Source organism: Netta rufina (genome assembly GCF_964035555.1).
Source record: "Netta rufina genome assembly, chromosome: 18".
NCBI lineage: Eukaryota > Metazoa > Chordata > Aves > Anseriformes > Anatidae > Netta > Netta rufina.
The window spans coordinates 10339475-10358470 of record NC_140142.1 but is presented as its reverse complement, the minus strand read 5'-3'; the positions used below and the strand labels follow the sequence as shown (position 1 = coordinate 10358470).

At 49.8% G+C, this 18996-nt stretch overlaps 2 protein-coding genes across 2 annotated transcripts in view; one reads left to right on the top strand and one right to left on the bottom strand.

Moving 5' to 3' along the window:
• The window catches only part of LOC311216457 (antigen WC1.1-like), a gene marked incomplete at both ends in the record, with an annotated part of 568360 nt that overhangs the window by 420763 nt on the left and 128601 nt on the right, over nt 1-18996 (top strand). The gene's annotated exons all lie outside the window — the stretch shown is intronic.
• On the bottom strand, nt 6107-7084 carry LOC311216627 (olfactory receptor 14C36-like; the record flags this gene model as incomplete). Its single annotated transcript, XM_084298160.1, has 1 exon — nt 6107-7084. One exon carries the CDS (start codon nt 7082-7084, stop codon nt 6107-6109), a length of 978 nt encoding a protein of 325 aa, XP_084154286.1.

Genomic DNA, 18996 nt, shown 5'->3' with positions numbered 1-18996 from the left:
AAAGGAGTAAAAGTTTTATTTAATCACACCTGGAATTTGATCGAAGGCACTTGATTTGATTAAGGTATGCATTAAAGGTGATGTTTATATTTTTTGTGTGTTTTTGGGGTATTGTTTGATATGTTACAAGAAAGATGCATGATATTGTTCAATATACAAGAAAAACATGTTAATATATATATGCTAATATATATAGGGTAAACAGTGTAATATATATATTATGTTTATTCCTTGATCTTATAGGACATTCTAAGGAAAGTAAGAGGGATTTGGGACAAGGGAACTACAAGATGCAACGACAGACTTCAGTGAAGTCTGATGTCAGGAGAAGTAATGCAAGTCCTAGGACTTGCATGAGACAAATGGTGCAAGATTGGGAGTTGATGGTCAAGATTGTCTGTACAGTGTCAAACTTCTACCTCTCCAGACCTCCTTAAGAGACTCTTAGGCCTTTCTGTGTCTTAATAAGCCCAAGGTATAGTTGCTGACAAGTTTATCAGCTTCAGCCCCTTAGAGCAGACTGATGAGATCTCTCAGAAAGCCAAAGTCAGAAGCCAAACCCCAAAGTCCTTCAAAGCACTGATTGGTCCCAATAAGGGCCATTTCTGAAAAAGCCCCATGGACACCTTAGAGCAGGCAAATGGAGTCCATCATTACACGTAGGCCAAGGCCCTGTGTAGGTGGCTCTGAGCCTGAGAAAATGCTGGCTTTGTTTCATCAGGCAGAAAGGCCAAGGCCTGCTGCCAGCCCTGGGCAGAGAGGTTCTGTCCCTCACGTGTTGCTCCGGTCACTTCCTTGGGCAGTGGGTTGCAGGGTATGCAGTGCCAAGTAACACACATCGGTGTGACGCCTCCTGGCCTCCTTCAGGAGGTGCAAAGAGGAAATAAGGATCCAGTTGTGTTGTTTTCTCACAGTACAGCATCTCCTCCAGGACCTTGGTGGCAGAGAAACCTGCCGTAGCCAAGGGGACAAGAACTTGGCTTTATTTCATAGAATCATAGAATATCCCGAGTTGGAAGGGACCCATAAGGATCATCAAGTCCCACTCCTGGCACTGCACAGGTCTAACCAACAGTTTAGACCATGTGAGTAAGTACACAGTACAATCTCTTCTTAAATTCAGACAGGCTTGGTGCAGTGACTACTTCACTGTGGAGCCTGTTCCAGTGTGCAACCACCCTCTCGGTGAAGAACCTCTTTCTGATGTCTAGCCTAAACTTCCCCTGCCTCAGCTTAACACCATTCCTGCGGGTCCCATCACTGGTGTTTACAGATAATAGGTCACCTGCCTCTCCACTCCCCCTCGTGAGGAAGGTGTAGACAGCAATGAGGTGCCCCCTCTCCAGGCTGAACAGGCCCAGTGACCTCAGCTGCTCCTCATATGTCTTCCCTCCAGGCCCTTCACCATCTTTGTCGCCCTCCTCTGGACACTCTCCAACAGTTTAATGTCCTTCTTGTACTGTGGTGCAAAAACTGCACACAGTACTTGAAGTGAGGCCGCACCAGCACAGAGTAGTATGGAATTTGCAAGGTCTAGCCTTGCCTGTGCCCACTGTCCATCTCCACCACTGTCTTTCCTATGCTGTCCCACACCTGTCCCTGTTTCCCTTCGGGGAAACAGATTCTCTTTGAGTTGGTGGAACTCTTCAGAAAGTTTCTCCACAGCTGAGATGCAGGCCTGTAAGGAAGAGGAGAGACTTTCTTCATACTGCCGAAGTTGTTTAGCTACTTCGTCCGCTGTGGGTTCCTCATCATCTTTCCAGGCCATTATTGCCAATGAGCTGGCATATGATGATGGTGCACTCCGTACAAACTTCCGCCACATGGGTCATGTACACCTGACTTCATCTGGATCTTTGGATGTTTGTCTGAGGTCTGAATCCTCATAAATCACTTCCCGTATGGCTAATTCCCTCAGGTACTGGATTCCCTTCTCCACAGTGGTCCACTTGCCTGGTAGACATAAAAGTTCTTCCTTGAAGGGATACCTTTCCCTCACAGCTGAGAGGAGACGCCTCCAGAGGCTGTGATATTGTGCTCCATCTGCAATTGCTTTGTTAATGCCTGTGTCTCTAGCAAGGGATCCCAGTTGTCTGGCTTCCCTGCTGTCTAATTCCACACAATTGGCTCCAGTGTCCCAGCATCAGAGCAGCCAGGTGACAAGCTGCTCACCTATACAGCGACGAAAATCTTTTCACACATCTCGTAGCTCACGCTTGTATAGGTTTTGGGTAGTTACTGTTGATTTTTCGGCATCCTCAGCTTCCTCCTCCCTGAATGCAAACATTCATCTGGCTTTCCCATGTTGCTCCCATGTTGACATTTCCGTGCCTTCATTGATGTCTGTACCTGCTCCAATTGTGTCCTAAAAAACAAATCCCTGGACTCATAACAGATTCCCTTCATGTAACTTCTGACATAGCACATCCCTTCCACTACCTTATCTTCCCTCTCTTCCCCACCCCACCACCCAAAGCTTCCCTTTGAGGCAGGTTTTTTCGCAGATGCTTTTTCCCATGACCAAGGAAAGTTCCAACAACTCAGAAACCATCCTTCACACAGGCATCCACACCCATCGGCCTTACTGGGGCCTGTCAGCTGACCAGACACAAGAAACCTCACCATGATCTTCCAGGCCATGTGGCCTTCCTGATGGTCTTTCAGCTCCTCAGATAGACACAACTAAGCTGCATGCCTGCTGCACCCCAGTCATGTACTTAGGCACAAGACATTTGACAACCCACAGCCAAGGCAGTTTCTGCATGGGCCTTTCAGGTATTTGGGCAGAGGGCATCACACAAGCACCATGCCAGACAGGTGCCTTCTGCTGGCCTGTGAGAGACACTGGGAGATGTGAGCCTAAAAGCCCATTTGGAGCCAGGAGATAAGGGTTGACCTGGTAGCTACTTCAGAAATATGGGACCTCCAAGTGCCTTGCCCAGCTGTGCTCCTGCTGCTGGCCTCTCAGCTCCAGAGGCAGAAGTGGCCTCACAGTACCCACCAAAACCGATTGCTTCCTGCTGCAGTCAGAGTTTCTAAGGCACAGTCGACACTCTATAAGAACATCCAAACCCAGCACCCTCCTTGAGGCCCAGCACCTAAGAAATGAAAGCAAGGTCACCGTCATCCTCCAAGTCCATGCACCTCCTGATGGGCTTTCAGCTTCTCTGATGTACAGCAGACACCTGTGTGCAAGCTCTGTTAGGTACTAGGGTAGGACTGACCTTGAAATAAATATTTACACTAGTTTCATGTCAGTGCCTCCTCTGTTACATATGACAGCCACGATGATACAAGTATACACCAGCCATGTTTCTGAAGGTGGCACATCATGTCCTCAGTCAGAAGTGCCCTGACACCCACCTGCAGAGCCATGGGCCTCCTGCTGCCTCCTGAGATCCTGAGGCACAGCTGACCTCAGCAGAAAATCCCCATCCATCTCCTCTTTGAGCCCTATGACTTGAGCAGATCCATGTCACCTCCTCCAAGACCAAGCAATCGCTGCAGGACCTCTCAAGCCCTTCTTAGCCTCATGGGGTGAAACCGCTTCAGTTTTGTGATAAGAGTGCAGGAATGAGGGATTTGAGGTTTTAGTTGCTCAGGTCAGGGTTTAGGAATTAGATCTTACCTTCTAGGTTAGGGGCTGAGCAGTGTCTTAGAGGGAAGCTTCGGTGTAGTGCTTTGGGTAGACAGTCAGTGTTTAGGGTATGAGCTAGATCTCTGGTTAGGGTTACATTATGTGCTTTGTTACAGGACAAGGGTTGGTGTTAAGGATGGCAATTTAATGCTAGCGATTAAGGGCTAGGGATGAGGGTAATCTATTGGTTAACACTAATGGTAGTGGGTGATGTGCTTGGGACTCTTTGATAAAGGTAGGATTTGAATTTGGGGATTAGAGCAGTGGATTCCTTCCATGGTGAAGAATAGTAATTAGGGTAACACTAGGCTTTAATGTTCCTGGTTAGAAATATTACCAAGGCATAACCTGAATATTTTCCCAATGAGTATAGCAGAACCATCAGCCTTACCTGAACAATAGTCACTTCTTCAAAATCTTTCCTTTCTGTTAGCCAAGCTAATTTTCTCTCCCCCAACTCTCCCACCTTTATTCTTCCAGATTTCCCCTGACCTCCCCAAATGCGTCACCCTGTTGGAGGCAGCTTTTTGATGGCCTTTATGACCTCGGAGTCTCTGCCTCCCTGCTGTTGGCCAGACAGGTATGGGACAGAACTGACATCACAGCCAGCATCCACAGGGCTGCAAGGAGCTGTTGTGCTCAGGAGGCCTCTTCCCAGCCCCTCTCCTCCTCCCCCCCCCCCCCCCCTTCCCCAAAGGAGCAGTGGGTGCAGGGGATGCCCTGAACAATCCCTCAAGTTTGTTCATGATCTGGTAGGCCTGCCTACCAGCTCATGCTTCAGAAGGTCTTCCCCACATCGAAAGTCATGCTGCCTTTAGTTCCTGCAGGGAACCCTGAAGGGAATGGCTATCTCTGTGTGGAAAAGTGAATGAAGAAATGGCTATCTCTGTGTGGAAAAGTGAATGAAGAACTGAATATATATTTTAGGAAAATGTTGAGAACTCTTCAGAGAAGGAGTTAGTGTGAAAGTTATAATGACTACCATTGCTTTAGTTAGCTGGTTTCCTAGGGGACCACAGCTCTAAAGAGAAGTGACCTTGAGACTCTGTCTGTCCCATTGCACATGATGGAACCCTTCGGAAAGAGCTGATGGCACTTGGGCTCACTCAGGTTCATCTCACCACACGCACACCATGGGCAGTCTCAGATGGACAAGGCAAACATGGACTCCTGATGTAGTCATTTAGTGTCAATAGCTGGAGGAACAATAAACTCTGTGAGGTGGGAGAGCCCAGTGCTGGGAGTGGTGGTTGTGAGGGGCAGCTCTGGGACCATTGTCCTGGGGCAGGATCTCCCAGGGTGTCCAGAGAAGAAGGGCCCAGACAAGCCCCTGCTCTGCTGGTCCTCCCTGACTCTTGTAGGAGGCCAACCCAGCCCAGCCCCTCCCTAGCTCTCCACACCTCCCTGTGCATCAAATGGAGGAGTGGAGGTCAGTGACAGTGTCTCTGCTGTTGCCATCTGCAGGAGATTCCCCTCCCACAGGCATCCTGCAGACCCCCAGCCCAGCCCCACTCCCCAGCACAGCACAGCACCACACTGCTGGCCCTGGGGCTCCTCAGGCAGCAACACTGCACACACTCAGTGCCCTGCTCTGCTCCTGGGACACCCCATGTCCCACACAGCCTTGCCCCAGCCCAGCACGTCTGGGCTGGCCTGAGCAGCCATTCCTGCAGCTCCTGCCCATGCTGCCCACAGCCCCCCACCTGGCGGTGCTGCTCTGCAGAGCGAGGGGACTGTGGTGTGCGGGGCCATGGGGGCACTCTGCAGGGCCATGCTGGTCAGGCTGGGAAGGCAGAGCCAGCTGGTGGGAGGCACTGCCACTGACTGTCTGCCACACAAATGGTTCTTTGACCATGGAGGGTGCACACAGATAGCTGGCCTTCTTCAGAGTCAGAGACTCATAGAAGAGAAATAAACAAAGCAAGGAGCCTCCTTTGAGTCCGCCCCTTTGCAATATCCATGAGAGCAGGTCAGGGAGAAGTGCTGATCCTTCAGGCATTGCCCTCAGCAGATCCCCTTTTATGCTGGAGATGCTGGTATGGAGCCAGCTGTGTTAGAGAAGTGCCCCTGGCCTGCCCTACCTGTGGACACAGGACTGCTCCACAGCAGCACAGTGAGCAAGTGACAAGAGCAATCAGTCCTCACAGCAACACGAGATCTCTGAAGGAGAATGTTGAAGATTAAAGAGAGTATCTCAGGAAAGACCAAACCCTGGAACAACCTGACACAGTGCTGCTGTGCCAGAACTCTTTTTCCTTTCATCTCTGCACACAGTCAAGTGCCAGTGCAGCTTTCACACGGGTCTCCAAGAAAGGATCCCAGGCAAGCAAGACACTTCAGAATCTATTCCTTTATTTAAAGACTCAGAGATCCTGGATCCTCATTTAACCAGAGGCTGAAATCATAGGGGAAAGGTAGATAATGAAATGGAAGGGGATGAACAATCAAATTTCTTCATATTGTATTGTGTTAAATTATGAGTGAGATACAGAAGAAGACAGGCAGTCTATGGCTTGTCTTAGCAAAAAAATACTCAGTCATCAGTTTCCACACTGCATCCTTCAGCTCCTGGTTCCTCATGCTGTAGATGAAGGGGTTCACTGCTGCAGGCACCACTGAGTACAGAACTGCCAGAAAAAGATTCAGGGATGAGGAAGACATACTGAGTGGTTTCAGGTAGGAAAATATAGCAGTGCTGATGAACAGGGAAACCACAACCAAATGAGGGAGGCATGTGGAAAAGGCTTTGTGTCGGCCCTGCTGTGAAGGGATACTCAGCACTGCTCTGAAGATCTGCACATAAGACAGCACAATGGAAATGAAACAAACAAATAATAAACAAGCACTAACCACAATAAGTTTAGCCTCTTTGATGTAAGCATCTGAACAGGAGAGCTTGAGGATCTGGGGAATTTCACAGAAGAACTGGTCCAGGGCATTTCCCTGGCAGAGGGGCAGTGAAAATGTATTGGCAGTGTGCAGCAGAGAATAAAAAAAAGCACTGCCCCAGGTAGCTGCTGTCATGTTGACACAAGTTCTGCTGTCCATTATTGTCCCGTAGTGCAGGGGTTTGCAGATGGCAATGTAGCGGTCATAGGCCATGAAGGTGAGAAGAAAAAACTCTCCTGTGACAAAAGCAACAAACATAAAGACCTGAATAGCACAGCCTGCATAGGTAATGGTTGTTGTGTCCCACACAGAATTGGCCATGGCTTTGGGAACAGTGGTGGAGATGGAGCCCAGGTCGAGGAGGGTGAGGTTGAGGAGGAAGAAGTACATGGGGGTGTGGAGGCGGTGGTCACAGACTACGGTAGTGAGGATGAGGCTGTTGCCCAGGAGGGCAGCCAGGTAGATGCCCAGGAAGAGCCCGAAGTGCAGGAGCTGCAGCTCACGTGTGTCTGCAAATGGCAGGAGGAGGAACTCTGTGGGGAAGCTGCTGTTGGACATTTGTTGCCTCAGGGCAGGACTGGCTATCCATGGAGGAAAAAAAAGAGAGACAAGTTAGAGAGATTTCTCTGAGCAAAATTCACACCTTCTCCCTCAGAATTTACCCTTCCCTGAACTGAATGAGGAATGAGTCAGCTCATCTCCAACACTCCCAACTGGATGACAGCGTGTCTGACAGTTTAAAATGAAGCTTGGGCTCCTTGTTCCCAAAAAGATGCCCTCAGGGCAGGGCCCAGCAATCCATGTCAGAACAGAAGCTTACACCCACCTGCACCCCTGACAACGAGATTAAGAAACCCCCACACAGGAGGACAAATAAGAAAGAATACCACAATGCTCCAACCTGCTGACACGGAGAAAGGCAGATGGGCATGCAGGGAAGCCTTCAGTTTACCAAGGTTGCATGCCACCTATGGAAGTGACACTGCACAGCAGGTACTCTTAGCCTCCTCATTGTGTATCACCTTGCAGGACACATGTTCCTCTCCTGTTCTGGAGGTCCAGCTGAGGAGGAGGTGGCTCATGCCCTAAGGCCCCTGAGGGCAGAGGCTGTGCTGGGTGGCAGAGGAGAGCAGGGGGTTGCTGCAGAGAAGGTGCCCACACTGCAGGCCTGGCAGGGAGTGTCTGAATCCTCCCTCCCTTGGTGTTTCAGGCAGCAGCTCCCTCTCCATCCCTGCCCAGGTCTCTGCTGCCTGGAGCTGTCTCTGCTGGCAGCTGCTTCCCTGTCCCCACATCTCCTCCCTGCCATGGCTCACAGACAACATTCCACCCGCTGTGTGCTCAACTCTGTCTTGCAGACACCACCTGTTCCTGTATAATTTTCAGGAATATCTCCATGTGTTCACTGGTTATGGAGTAGCTCGTACCTATCAAGAGCTAAGAAGAACTGGGCTCTCAGGGGCTTCATCAAACTGTAGAAATAAATTCCCATCTCCCACTGCCACCCAGGAAAGCAAGAGGAGAGAAGTCGAAATGCAAACACCTTCCCTTCAAGAATTCCTTGCTCTGATCTTCCTCCTGAGGAGTCTCCTCCAAAATGCCCTCGGGGTGCCCTGGAGCCTGACTCATAGAGCAGCATCTGGACAGGAGGAGAGTCCTGCTGAGTTATGAGGTTCCTCATAGACCTACAGATCTCTTTCCGTGTAATGATCTTGGAGCTTGTTTTACTAATACAAACCTGAGAACTTCATTATCATTCCCCTGACTGCCTTTCAAGGAAGAAAAGTTAAAGCACAGACTCCAAAGAGTGTCTTCCCTTCAGGTAGTCCCTGCCTTGGTTTTCACTGTCAAGAATATCCCTAAATATGCAGTGAGGGTTCTGTGAAGCTGTGAGCAGCCTGCCCCAGGCAGAAGCATCTGGACACCAGCAGGACCCTGCCCTACCCTGTCCTGCCAGGGGACCCCTTCCACCCACAGCTTCTTCCCGCAGCACCCTGGGCAGCTCCCCAGGCAGGCTGAGTGCTGAGCCTGGCAGGTAGCAGAGGCCCTGCCCCAGCACACAGCCCCTGGGGCACAGCAGGGACCCTGCTCTGCACCACAGCCCTGGGCACCCCTGACTTCACCCTGTCTGCACAGCGTGCAGCCGGCCCCATATGAATGAACCCTCATGTCCTGTACTTCTGACAGTTTTCACAGGTGAGCCCGGCTCTGGATCTTGTTCTTCTCCTCTTATTCAAAGAAGCTCTGAGAGTCCTCCTCAAAGATTCCATAGGCTGTGGGTTTTTCCAGCAAATCTGGAGATGGCACTAGGAACAACAGCTGTGTTGCCCTGCAGCCAGAGACTTACCCTGTTCAGAGCTGTGAACATTTCTCCCGCAGTCAGCTCTCAGCATCCCCCCTCCACTCTGCCTTTAACATCTCCCTCCCTTCTCTCACTGCCCTTGTCCCCTGCAGGCAGTGCCCCCAGCCCTGCTGCGCTGTGCAGAGGAGCTGCTCCTGGGCAGAGCTGTCTCTCTGCAGTGCTGCCCACTTGCCAGGAGCTCTCCTTGTGCCCAGGAGCCCGGCCCAGTTCAGCAGCATAGCTCCAGCCCTAGGCTTTGCTGCCTCTTTACTTCTTGTCTCCCTTGAGATGTCCCTCGTGCTCCAGGGCTGACACCTCCTGCAAGGCAACAGTCACCTCTGCAGAACATACTTTGAAGTCAACTGAAATAATGAAGTCATCTGAAATAATTACCAAATATCCCTTTGAAACAGCAGAGAGAGGCTGAGTACAGAACTATGGTTAGTCCTAAGAGAGTTTGATTGTCACTGAGAGGTGCAAACAATCCCTCTGGAAAACTCTGTTTATGGCCAATAACAGATAGGACACACAGGCAGGGATGGGAAGGTGCTAGCTACCCTTGTGCGGGGCAATGATCCATGTGAAGCATCTCATCCCCAGCTGGACACTCTTGATCCATGTGGTGATCCTTGTGTGATGAAGCTCCCCTCACACGCCCCACCAACCCATGGGAGCTTGTTCAGTTGCTTCAGTTCAGTGTGGCCTCTATGTGAGTGAGCAGCTGGAGTGCATGGAGCCCTGCTTGGGGATGAGCAAGGATCTCACAGTGAGCTGATTGGTCAGGAGAAAGGGAGGGTAGGGACAGGGAACATTATAGTGGGAGTCTGCTGCAGGCTACCTGATCAGCAAGACCAGCAGGTGAGGCCCTCTGTAAACACATAGAAGCAGCCTCACATTCAAAAGCCCTGGTCCTCAGGGGGGACCAACCACCCTGGTATCTGCTGGAGGGACAGCACAGCAGGGCATAGTCAATCCAGGACGGTCCTGTTATGCATTAATGATACCTTCCTTCTTCCACTGATAGCAGAGAGAAGTGCTATGCTGGACCTCGTTCTCAGCAACAAGGAGGGGCTGGTGGGGAATGTGAAGCTCAAGGGCAGCCTGGGCTGCAGTGGCTGTCAAATGGTGCAGTTTAGGACGCTAAGTGCAGCAAGGAGGGAGCACAGCAGGCTCACTACCCTGGACTTCAGGAAAGAAGACTTGGCCTCGTTGGACATCTCCTTTGCAGAGTCCCATGGGACAAAGCCCTTCAGGAAAGAGGGACCAAAGAGGATAAAGCTGCTTGGTCTTCATGGATCACCTCTTCCAAGCTGTGGTGGTTTTACTTGGGTGGGCAGCTGAGCTCCAACACAACCACTCTATCACTCCCCCTTCCTCAAAGGGAAGGGGGAAGAAAATACAATGCAAAGGGCTCAAAGGTTGAGAGAAGGACAGGAAGACTGCTCGAAAGCTATTGTGATGGGCAAAACAGACTCAGAGTAGGGAGATAGACTGTAAAATTTATTGCCTATTAGTAGCAAGCTAAAGATATGAGAAACAAAGTAAAGAAAGCCCAGAACACTTTCCCTCATCTACCATCTTCCACCTCCTCCTCCCAAGCAGCACAGGGGAACAGGGGAAGGGGGTCTGTGGTCAGTCTATAGCACTTTGTTTCTGATCTTCTTGGTCACTCTCTTCCCCTGCTCCAAAGTGGGGTCCCTCCCATGGGATCACATCTTTCCCGAACTGATCCTGTGTGGGCTTCCTACAGGCAGCAACTCTTCAAGAACTGCTCCAGATATGGGTCCGTACCACGGGGTCCATCCCTCAGGAGCACACTGCTCCAACCTGGGTCTGCCACGGGCAGCAGCTCCTGCCAGGTCACCTGCTCTTGTGTGGGCTCTTCTCCATTGGCTACAGCTCTGGGCCAGAATCTACTCTGGTGGGGTTCCTCCACAGGCTGCAGCCTTCTTCAGTGCAGGTCCACCTGCTCCACCATGGTCTCCTTCATGGCCATTTCTCTAAGGAGGGAGTTGGTGCAAGGGATCTACAAGGTGCAACTGCAGACTTCTGTGGAGAAGTCTGATGTCAGGAGAAGTGATGCAAATCCTGGTGGGACAATGACAGAAATAGTGGGGTTGGAAGGTGAGGAGCAAAGTTGTCCATAAAGGGTCAGACTTCTCCTACCTGTCCAGACCTCCTTAAGAGACGCTCGGGGCTTGCTGTGTCTTAATAAACCCCAAAGTATAGCTTCTGCAAAGTCCAACAACTTCAGCTCCTGAAAGGAGACTGATGAGTTAATTAGAGGTCATGATTACAGGCTGGCCAAGGCACTTTGGAGGTGGCTCTGAGGCTGAGAGAATGCTGGCTTTGGTTCATCGAGCATAAAGACTTGTCGTGGTTTAACCCGGCTGGCAGCTAAACACCACACAGCCGTTCGCTCACCCTCCCCCCTCCCTCTCTGGGACGGGGGAGAGAAATGGAAAGTGAAGCCCGTGAGTTGAGATAAAGACAGTTTAATAAGACAGGAAAATAATAATAATAATAATAATAATACAATGATGATAATAGTACTACTACTAATAATATGTACAAACAAGTGATGCACAATGCAATTGCTCACCACTCGCTGACTGATGCCCAGCTTAACCCCGAGCAGTCCGGCCCCCCTCCCCCCGGCTAGCCACCCCTATATATTGTTTAGCATGACGTCAGATGGTATGGAATACCCCTTTGGCTAGTTCGGGTCACCTGTCCTGGGTCTGTCCCCTCCCAGCTCTTACTGCACCCCCAGCCTGCCTGTTGGCAGGACAGAGCGAAAGGCTGAGATGTCCTTGGCTTGGTATAAGCACTGCTCTGCAACAATTAAAACATCGGGGTGTTATCAGCACTCTTCTCATCCTAAGCCAAAACACAGCATTCCACCAGCTACTAGGAAGAAAATTAATTCTGTTCTAACTGAAACCAGGACATCTATCCACCCCTTATTCCATACCATTTATGTCATGCTCAGGTTACACTCTTTTCCATACATTCTAATTAGTTACCTATAGTAGTCATGGTAGTGGTAACATACAGTATTATATAGTAATTAACATGGTACAATTCAGTTCATGGGCTATTCTCACCCAGTATTAAATCTCCTTGAGGTACACACCGGACCTCTCCGTTCTTCTGCATCACCCACCAGGTGTATCCAGGTCCCTGAGCGAAAACAATTCCACGAATGGGTTTGCCTTTTCCTGAGGCAGGAGTAGCCCAGACTGTTTTACCCAGCATATTTTTTACATGCACTACAGGAACTTTATCCCCATCTACAGTACATAACAGGTTTGATTGGGCAGGTCCAGCTCGGTTGGCAGATCCCCTAGTATTGACTAGCCAGGTGGCCTTTGCCAAATGCGTATCCCAGTTTTTGAATGTCCCAGCGCCCATTGCTTTCAATGTAGTCTTTAACAGTCCATTGTATCGTTCAACTTTCCCGGAGGCTGGTGCATGATAGGGGATGTGGTACACCCACTCAATACCATGTTCTTTGGCCCAAGTGTCTATAAGGTTGTTTCGGAAATGAGTTCCATTGTCTGACTCTATTCTTTCTGGGGTACCATGTCGCCATAGGACTTGCTTTTCAAGGCCCAGGATAGTGTTCCGGGCGGTGGCATGAGGCACAGGATATGTTTCCAGCCATCCGGTGGTTGCTTCCACCATTGTAAGTACGTGGCGCTTGCCATTGCGAGTTTGAGGGAGTGTGATGTAATCAATCTGCCAGGCCTCTCCATATTTCTATTTCAGCCATCGTCCTCCATACCAAAGAGGCTTTGACCGTTTGGCTTGCTTGATTGCAGCGCATGTTTCAGAGTCATGAATAACCTGTGCTATAGCGTCCATGGTCAGGTCCACCCCTCAATCACGAGCCCATCTGTATGTTGCATCTCTACCTTGATGGCCTGAGGTGTCATGGGCCCATCGGGCTATAAATAATTCACCTTTATGCTGCCAATCCAGATCCACCTGAGCTACTTCAATCTTAGCAGCCTGATCCACCTGCTGGTTGTTCTGATGTTCTTCAGTAGCCCGATTCTTGGGCACATGAGCATCTACGTGACGTACTTTCACAGCCAGGTCTCTACCCGAGCAGCAATATCTTGCCACAATGCAGCAGCCCAGATGGGTTTGCCCCTACGCTGCCAGTTGTTTTGCTTCCATTGCTGTAACCATCCCCACAGGGCATTTGCTACCATCCATGAATCGGTGTAGAGATAGAGAACTGGCCATTTTTCTCGTTCAGCAATGTCTAAAGCCAGCTGAATGGCCTTCACTTCTGCAAACTGACTCGATTCACCTTCTCCCTCAGCAGCTTCTGCAACTCGTCGTGTAGGACTCCATACAGCAGCCTTCCATTTCCGATGCTTCCCCACAATACGACAGGACCCATCAGTGAACAGGGCATATTTCTTTTCATTTTCTGGTAACTGGTTGTACAGTGGGGCTTCTTCAGCACGACCCACCTCCTCCTCGGATGATATCCCAAAGTATTTACCTTCTGGCCAGTCCATAATCACTTCCAATATTCCTGGGCGACTGGGGTTTCCTATTCGAGCCCGCTGAGTAATCAGTGCAACCCACTTGCTCCATGTAGCATCAGTTGCATGATGCGTAGAAGAGACCCTTCCTTTGAACATCCAGCCTAGTACCGGCAATCGGGGTGCTAGGAGGAGCTGCGCTTCAGTACCGACCACCTCTGAAGCAGATCGAACTCCTTCATATGCTGCCAATATTTCCTTTTCAGTTGGAGTATAGCGGGCCTCAGACCCTCTGTATCCCCGGCTCCAAAACCCCAGGGGCCGACCTCGAGTTTCCCCAGGTTCTTTCTGCCAGAGGCTCCAGGTGGGGCCGTTCTCCCCGGCTGCAGTGTAGAGCACATTCTTTACATCTGGTCCTGTTCGAACTGGCCCAAGGGCTACTGCATGGACTATTTCCTGCTTGATTTGTTCAAACGCTTGTCGTTGTTCAGGGCCCCATTCAAACTCATTCTTCTTACGGGTTACTTGGTAGAGCGGGTTTACAATCAGACTGTAATTTGGGATGTGCATTCTCCAAAACCCCACAACACCTAGGAAAGTCTGTGTTTCTTTTTTGTTAGTTGGTGGAGACATAGCTGTTATTTTGTTGATCACATCCATTGGGATTTGACGACGTCCATCTTGCCATTTTATTCCTAAAAACTGGATCTCTCGTGCAGGTCCTTTGACTTTATTTTGTTTTATGGCAAAACCGGCCTTCAGAAGGATTTGGACTATTTTCTTCCCTTTCTCAAAAACTTCCTCTGCTGTGTCACCCCACACAATAATGTCATCGATGTACTGCAGGTGTTCAGGAGCTTCCCCCTGCTCCAGTGCAGACTGGATCAGTCCATGGCAAATGGTAGGGCTGTGTTTCCACCCCTGGGGCAGTCGATTCCAAGTATATTGGACTCCCCTCCAAGTGAAAGCAAACTGTGGCCTGCACTCTGCTGCTAGAGGGATGGAGAAAAATGCATTAGCGATATCAATTGTGGCGTACCACTTGGCTGCCTTCGATTCAAGTTCGTACTGAAGTTCCAGCATGTCCGGCACTGCAGCACTCAGTGGTGGCGTCACTTCGTTCAGGCCACAATAGTCCACTGTTAGTCTCCACTCGCCATTAGACTTTCGCACTGGCCATATGGGACTATTGAAAGGTGAATGAGTCTTGCTGATCACTCCTTGGCTCTCCAATTGACGAATTAGCTTATGGATGGGAATCAGGGAGTCTCGGTTAGTGCGATATTGCCGCCGGTGCACAGTTGTGGTAGCGATTGGCACTCGCTGTTCTTCGACCCTCAGCAACCCCACAACAGAGGGGTCCTCTGAGAGACCAGGCAAGGTAGATAATTGTTTAATGCCTTCTGTCTCTAAGGCAGCTATACCAAAAGCCCACCGGAACCCTTTTGGGTCCTTGCAATACCCTCTTCTAAGATAGTCTATGCCAAGGATACATGGAGCATCCGAGCCAGTCACAATGCGGTGCTTTTCCCACTCATTCCCAGTCAGACTCACTTCAGCCTCCAATACAGTCAACTGCTGAGATCCGCCTGTCACTCCACAAATATAGATGGGCTCTGGTCCTTTATAGCTCGATGGCATTATAGTGCATTGTGCACCGGTGTCTACTAAAGCCTTATACTTCTGTGCGTCTGACGTGCCAGGCCATCGAATCCACACAGTCCAATAAACTCGATTGTCCCTTTCCTCCCCCTGGCTGGAGGCAGGGCTCCCCTAATCCTGGTCAGAATCTTCTTCATTTCTGTGTTTGAAGGACTGTCTGCTGGAAGTTGGAGCAGCAAACTTTTCAGAGAATCCCTTTTTCTTGATTGTTTTCTTTTGCAACTCACGTACCCGTGCCTCTAGGGTCGCAGTAGATTTTCCATCCCATTTTCTCATGTCCTCTCCATGGTCTCGTAAGTAAAACCACAGGGTGGCACGGGGTGAGTACCCACCATATCGTCTTCCTTGTGTGGATGAACGACTACCCCTGATAGCTGAGACACTGCTCTGTACAGGTGCGGAGGAGAATAATCTCTCTTCAAGTTGGTGAACCTTTTCAGAAAGTTTCTCCCAAGTGTTCTCTTTTGGTCGGTGGACACTGGTTGGTTCAGGTGGGGAGGATGATAGATTCTCTTCAAGTTGGTGAACCTTTTCAGAAAGTTTCTCCACAGCTGAGACGCAGGCCTGTAAGGAAGAAGAGAGACTTTCTTCGTACTGCCGGAGTTGTTTAGCCGCTTCATCCACTGTGGGTTCCTCATCCTCTTTCCAGGCCATTATTGCCAATGAGCTGGCATATGATGATGGTGCACTCCGTACAAACTTCCGCCACATGGGTCGTGTACACCTGACTTCATCTGGATCTTTGGATGTTTGTCTGAGGTCTGGATCCTCATAAATCACTTCCCGTACGGCTAATTCCCTCAGGTACTGGATTCCCTTCTCCATAGTGGTCCACTTGCCTGGTAGACATAAAAGTTCTTCCTTGAAGGGATACCTTTCCCTCACACCTGAGAGGAGACGCCTCCAGAGGCTGTGAGATTGTGCTCCATCTGCAATTGCTTTGTCAATGCCTGCGTCTCTAGCAAGGGATCCCAGTCGCTTGGCTTCCCTGCCGTCTAATTCCACACAATTGGCTCCAGAGTCCCAGCATCGGAGCAGCCAGGTGACAAGCTGCTCACCTATACAGCGACCAAAATCTTTTCGCACATCTCGTAACTCACGCTCGTTTAGGCTTCGGGTAGTTACTGTTGATTTTTCGGCATCCTCATCTTCCTCCTCCTGAATCCTTGATGGCCCAGTGTCGTCGTCGTCTCCGTCGTCTCTATACCTAGATTTGGCAGAAGACTCTCTGCGTTCTAAACGACCTGAATCTCTATACCATTTTTTCACCTTCTCTACAGGGGCAGCTTGCACTGCTACTGCTCGTTTCTCTGACCTTGTTACAGGGTCTGCCACAGAGGTTGGAATACCCTCTGCAGGGTCGACTTGCACTGCTACAGCTCGTTTCTCTGACCTTGTTACAGGGTCTGCCACAGAGGTTGGAATACCCTCTGCAGGGTCAACTTGCACTGCTACAGCTCGTTTCTCTGACCCCGTTACAGGGTCTGCCACAGGGGTTGGAATACCCTCTGCAGGGTCAACTTGCACTGCTACAGCTCGTTTCTCTGACCTTGTTACAGGGTCTGCCACAGAGGTTGGAATACCCTCTGCAGAGTCAACTTGCACTGCTACAGCTCTTTTCTCTGACCCAGCCACAGGAGCTGGAGCGGCTGCAGGAGCTGGAGCAGCTGCAGGAACTGGAGCTGGAGTGGCTGCAGGAACTGGAGTTGGAGCAGTTGCAGGAGCTGGAACTGGAGCGGCTGCAGGAGCTGGAACTGGAGCAGCTGCAGGAGCTGGGACTGGAGCAGCTGCAGGAGCTGGGGCTGGAGCGACTACAGGAGCTGGAACTGGAGCATCTGCAGGAGCTGGAACTGGAGCATCTGCAGGAGCTGGGACTGGAGTGGCTGCAGGAGCTGGGACTGGAGTGGCTGCAGGAACTGGGACTGGAGCAGCTGCAGAGTCCACCGTAGGGGTCACAGTGGCCGTTGGATCTGTCACGGGGCTTGGAGTGGCCGCAGGGTCTGTCACTAAGTTGATAGCAGTATCAATGGCAGCTCGATAGGCATGAGCCAGGCCCCAGCATGTTACAATGATTTGTGTTACTTTGGAACTGCCAGAATCATGACACCTTTTTCTCAAGCATTCTGTCAGTTTTTGAGGATTTTGCAGTTGTTCAGGGGTGAATTTCCAAAACACTGGGGGTGCCAACTGCTCTAGATGCCTGCCCATATCCTCCCATACTCCCTGCCACCCACAACTATACTGCCTCCGGGCAGATCTCCGGATGAGCTTCCTAAGTAGTTGTTTAACTTTAAGCAGAACCTGAAGTGCATTCAGGAGGCAGAACAACAAGACTATGCTGGTCTGAGTATCCCAAGGATATTCAATATCTTGGAGAGCTATTGTAGCAAGCTCGGAGGGTAAGAGGGTGGTGAAGGAGGAAGGCATAGTGATCCAGGAGGATACAGGGGTGGTGAAAGAGAAAGGGAGAGTAGTCAAGTAAGAAAAAATATCTTCCCCTTTCCCCTCCACAGATTGACTCCCTAATGGAAAAAAACAATAGGTATAATTGCTAATAGTTTCCAAGATACAGTTTCCAAAATACAGAGTCGACGATGTTACTGAGTACAAATACCAAGTTAGAGTCATGACCAGATATCTCATCGTCTCATAAGCCATTGCTACAACACTCAGTACCATAATGATCTGAAACCAGGGCCCGGAGAGGATAAACAACATGACAGAGAGCAAATACGGAAAATAATGTACTATAATACTCAATTCGGAAAACAGGCGCAGCAGAGTTGAGATTAAAGCAATCAGCATTATGACAAGTGACTATTAAGCAGGTCTAATACTTACACCAATTTTAGTTTAACACACTGTGGTCAGATCTGCCGTTATCTCAACCTTTCGGGCCCCACGTTGGGCGCCAAAAAGACTGTCGTGGTTTAACCCGGCTGGCAGCTAAACACCACGCAGCCGTTCGCTCACCCTCCCCCCTCCCTCTCTGGGACGGGGGAGAGAAATGGAAAGTGAAGCCCGTGAGTTGAGATAAAGACAGTTTAATAAGACAGGAAAATAATAATAACAAAATAATAATAACAATAATAACAATAATGTTACAATGGTGATAATAGGAAAGTAATAATAATATGTACAAACAAGTGATGCACAATGCAATTGCTCACCACTCGCTGACCGATGCCCAGCTTAACCCCGAGCAGTCCGGCCCCCTCCCCCCGGCTAGCCACCCCTATATATTGTTTAGCATGACGTCAGATGGTATGGAATACCTCTTTGGCTAGTTTGGGTCACCTGTCCTGGGTCTGTCCCCTCCCAGCTCTTGCTGCACCCCCAGCCTGCCTGTTGGCAGGACAGAGCGAAAGGCTGAGATGTCCTTGGCTTGGTATAAGCAGTGCTCTGCAACAATTAAAACATCGGGGTGTTATCAGCACTCTTCTCATCCTAAGCCAAAACACAGCATTCCACCAGCTACTAGGAAGAAAATTAATTCTGTTCTAACTGAAACCAGGACACTTGGTAATTCCAGGATTATGCAGCACATCCTGGTATGTTCTGAGACTGCGCGCACTGTTGCTAGGGGGTCATCTATGTCCCTGTGGTGGTCATGAAGATGAAGGCCGTAGTCTTCCTCAGCGTTGTGGTTCAACTTCATTTTTTTTTTTGGTCATGTTGTCCCAGCATGAGACAGGAACGCAGGATGTTGATACACTAGTTTAACAACTTATCAGGAGATGGTTACATGAGCTTTGCAACAGTGTCTTTGAACAAAAGAGGCAACTGAGATGCAGAACGAGAGAAGGAAAGGGGGTTCTCTTTTTTGTTACATTAAGCAAAAGAATTTTCATAGTGTCTAGCCAAGCATTATACAGCTCCTTACTTCAGCAGGGAGCTTTCGCAACTCCCGCTCCTCAAACAGGACTCCTTGTTTTTATAATACAAAAGACAATGAACAAGCATTTATG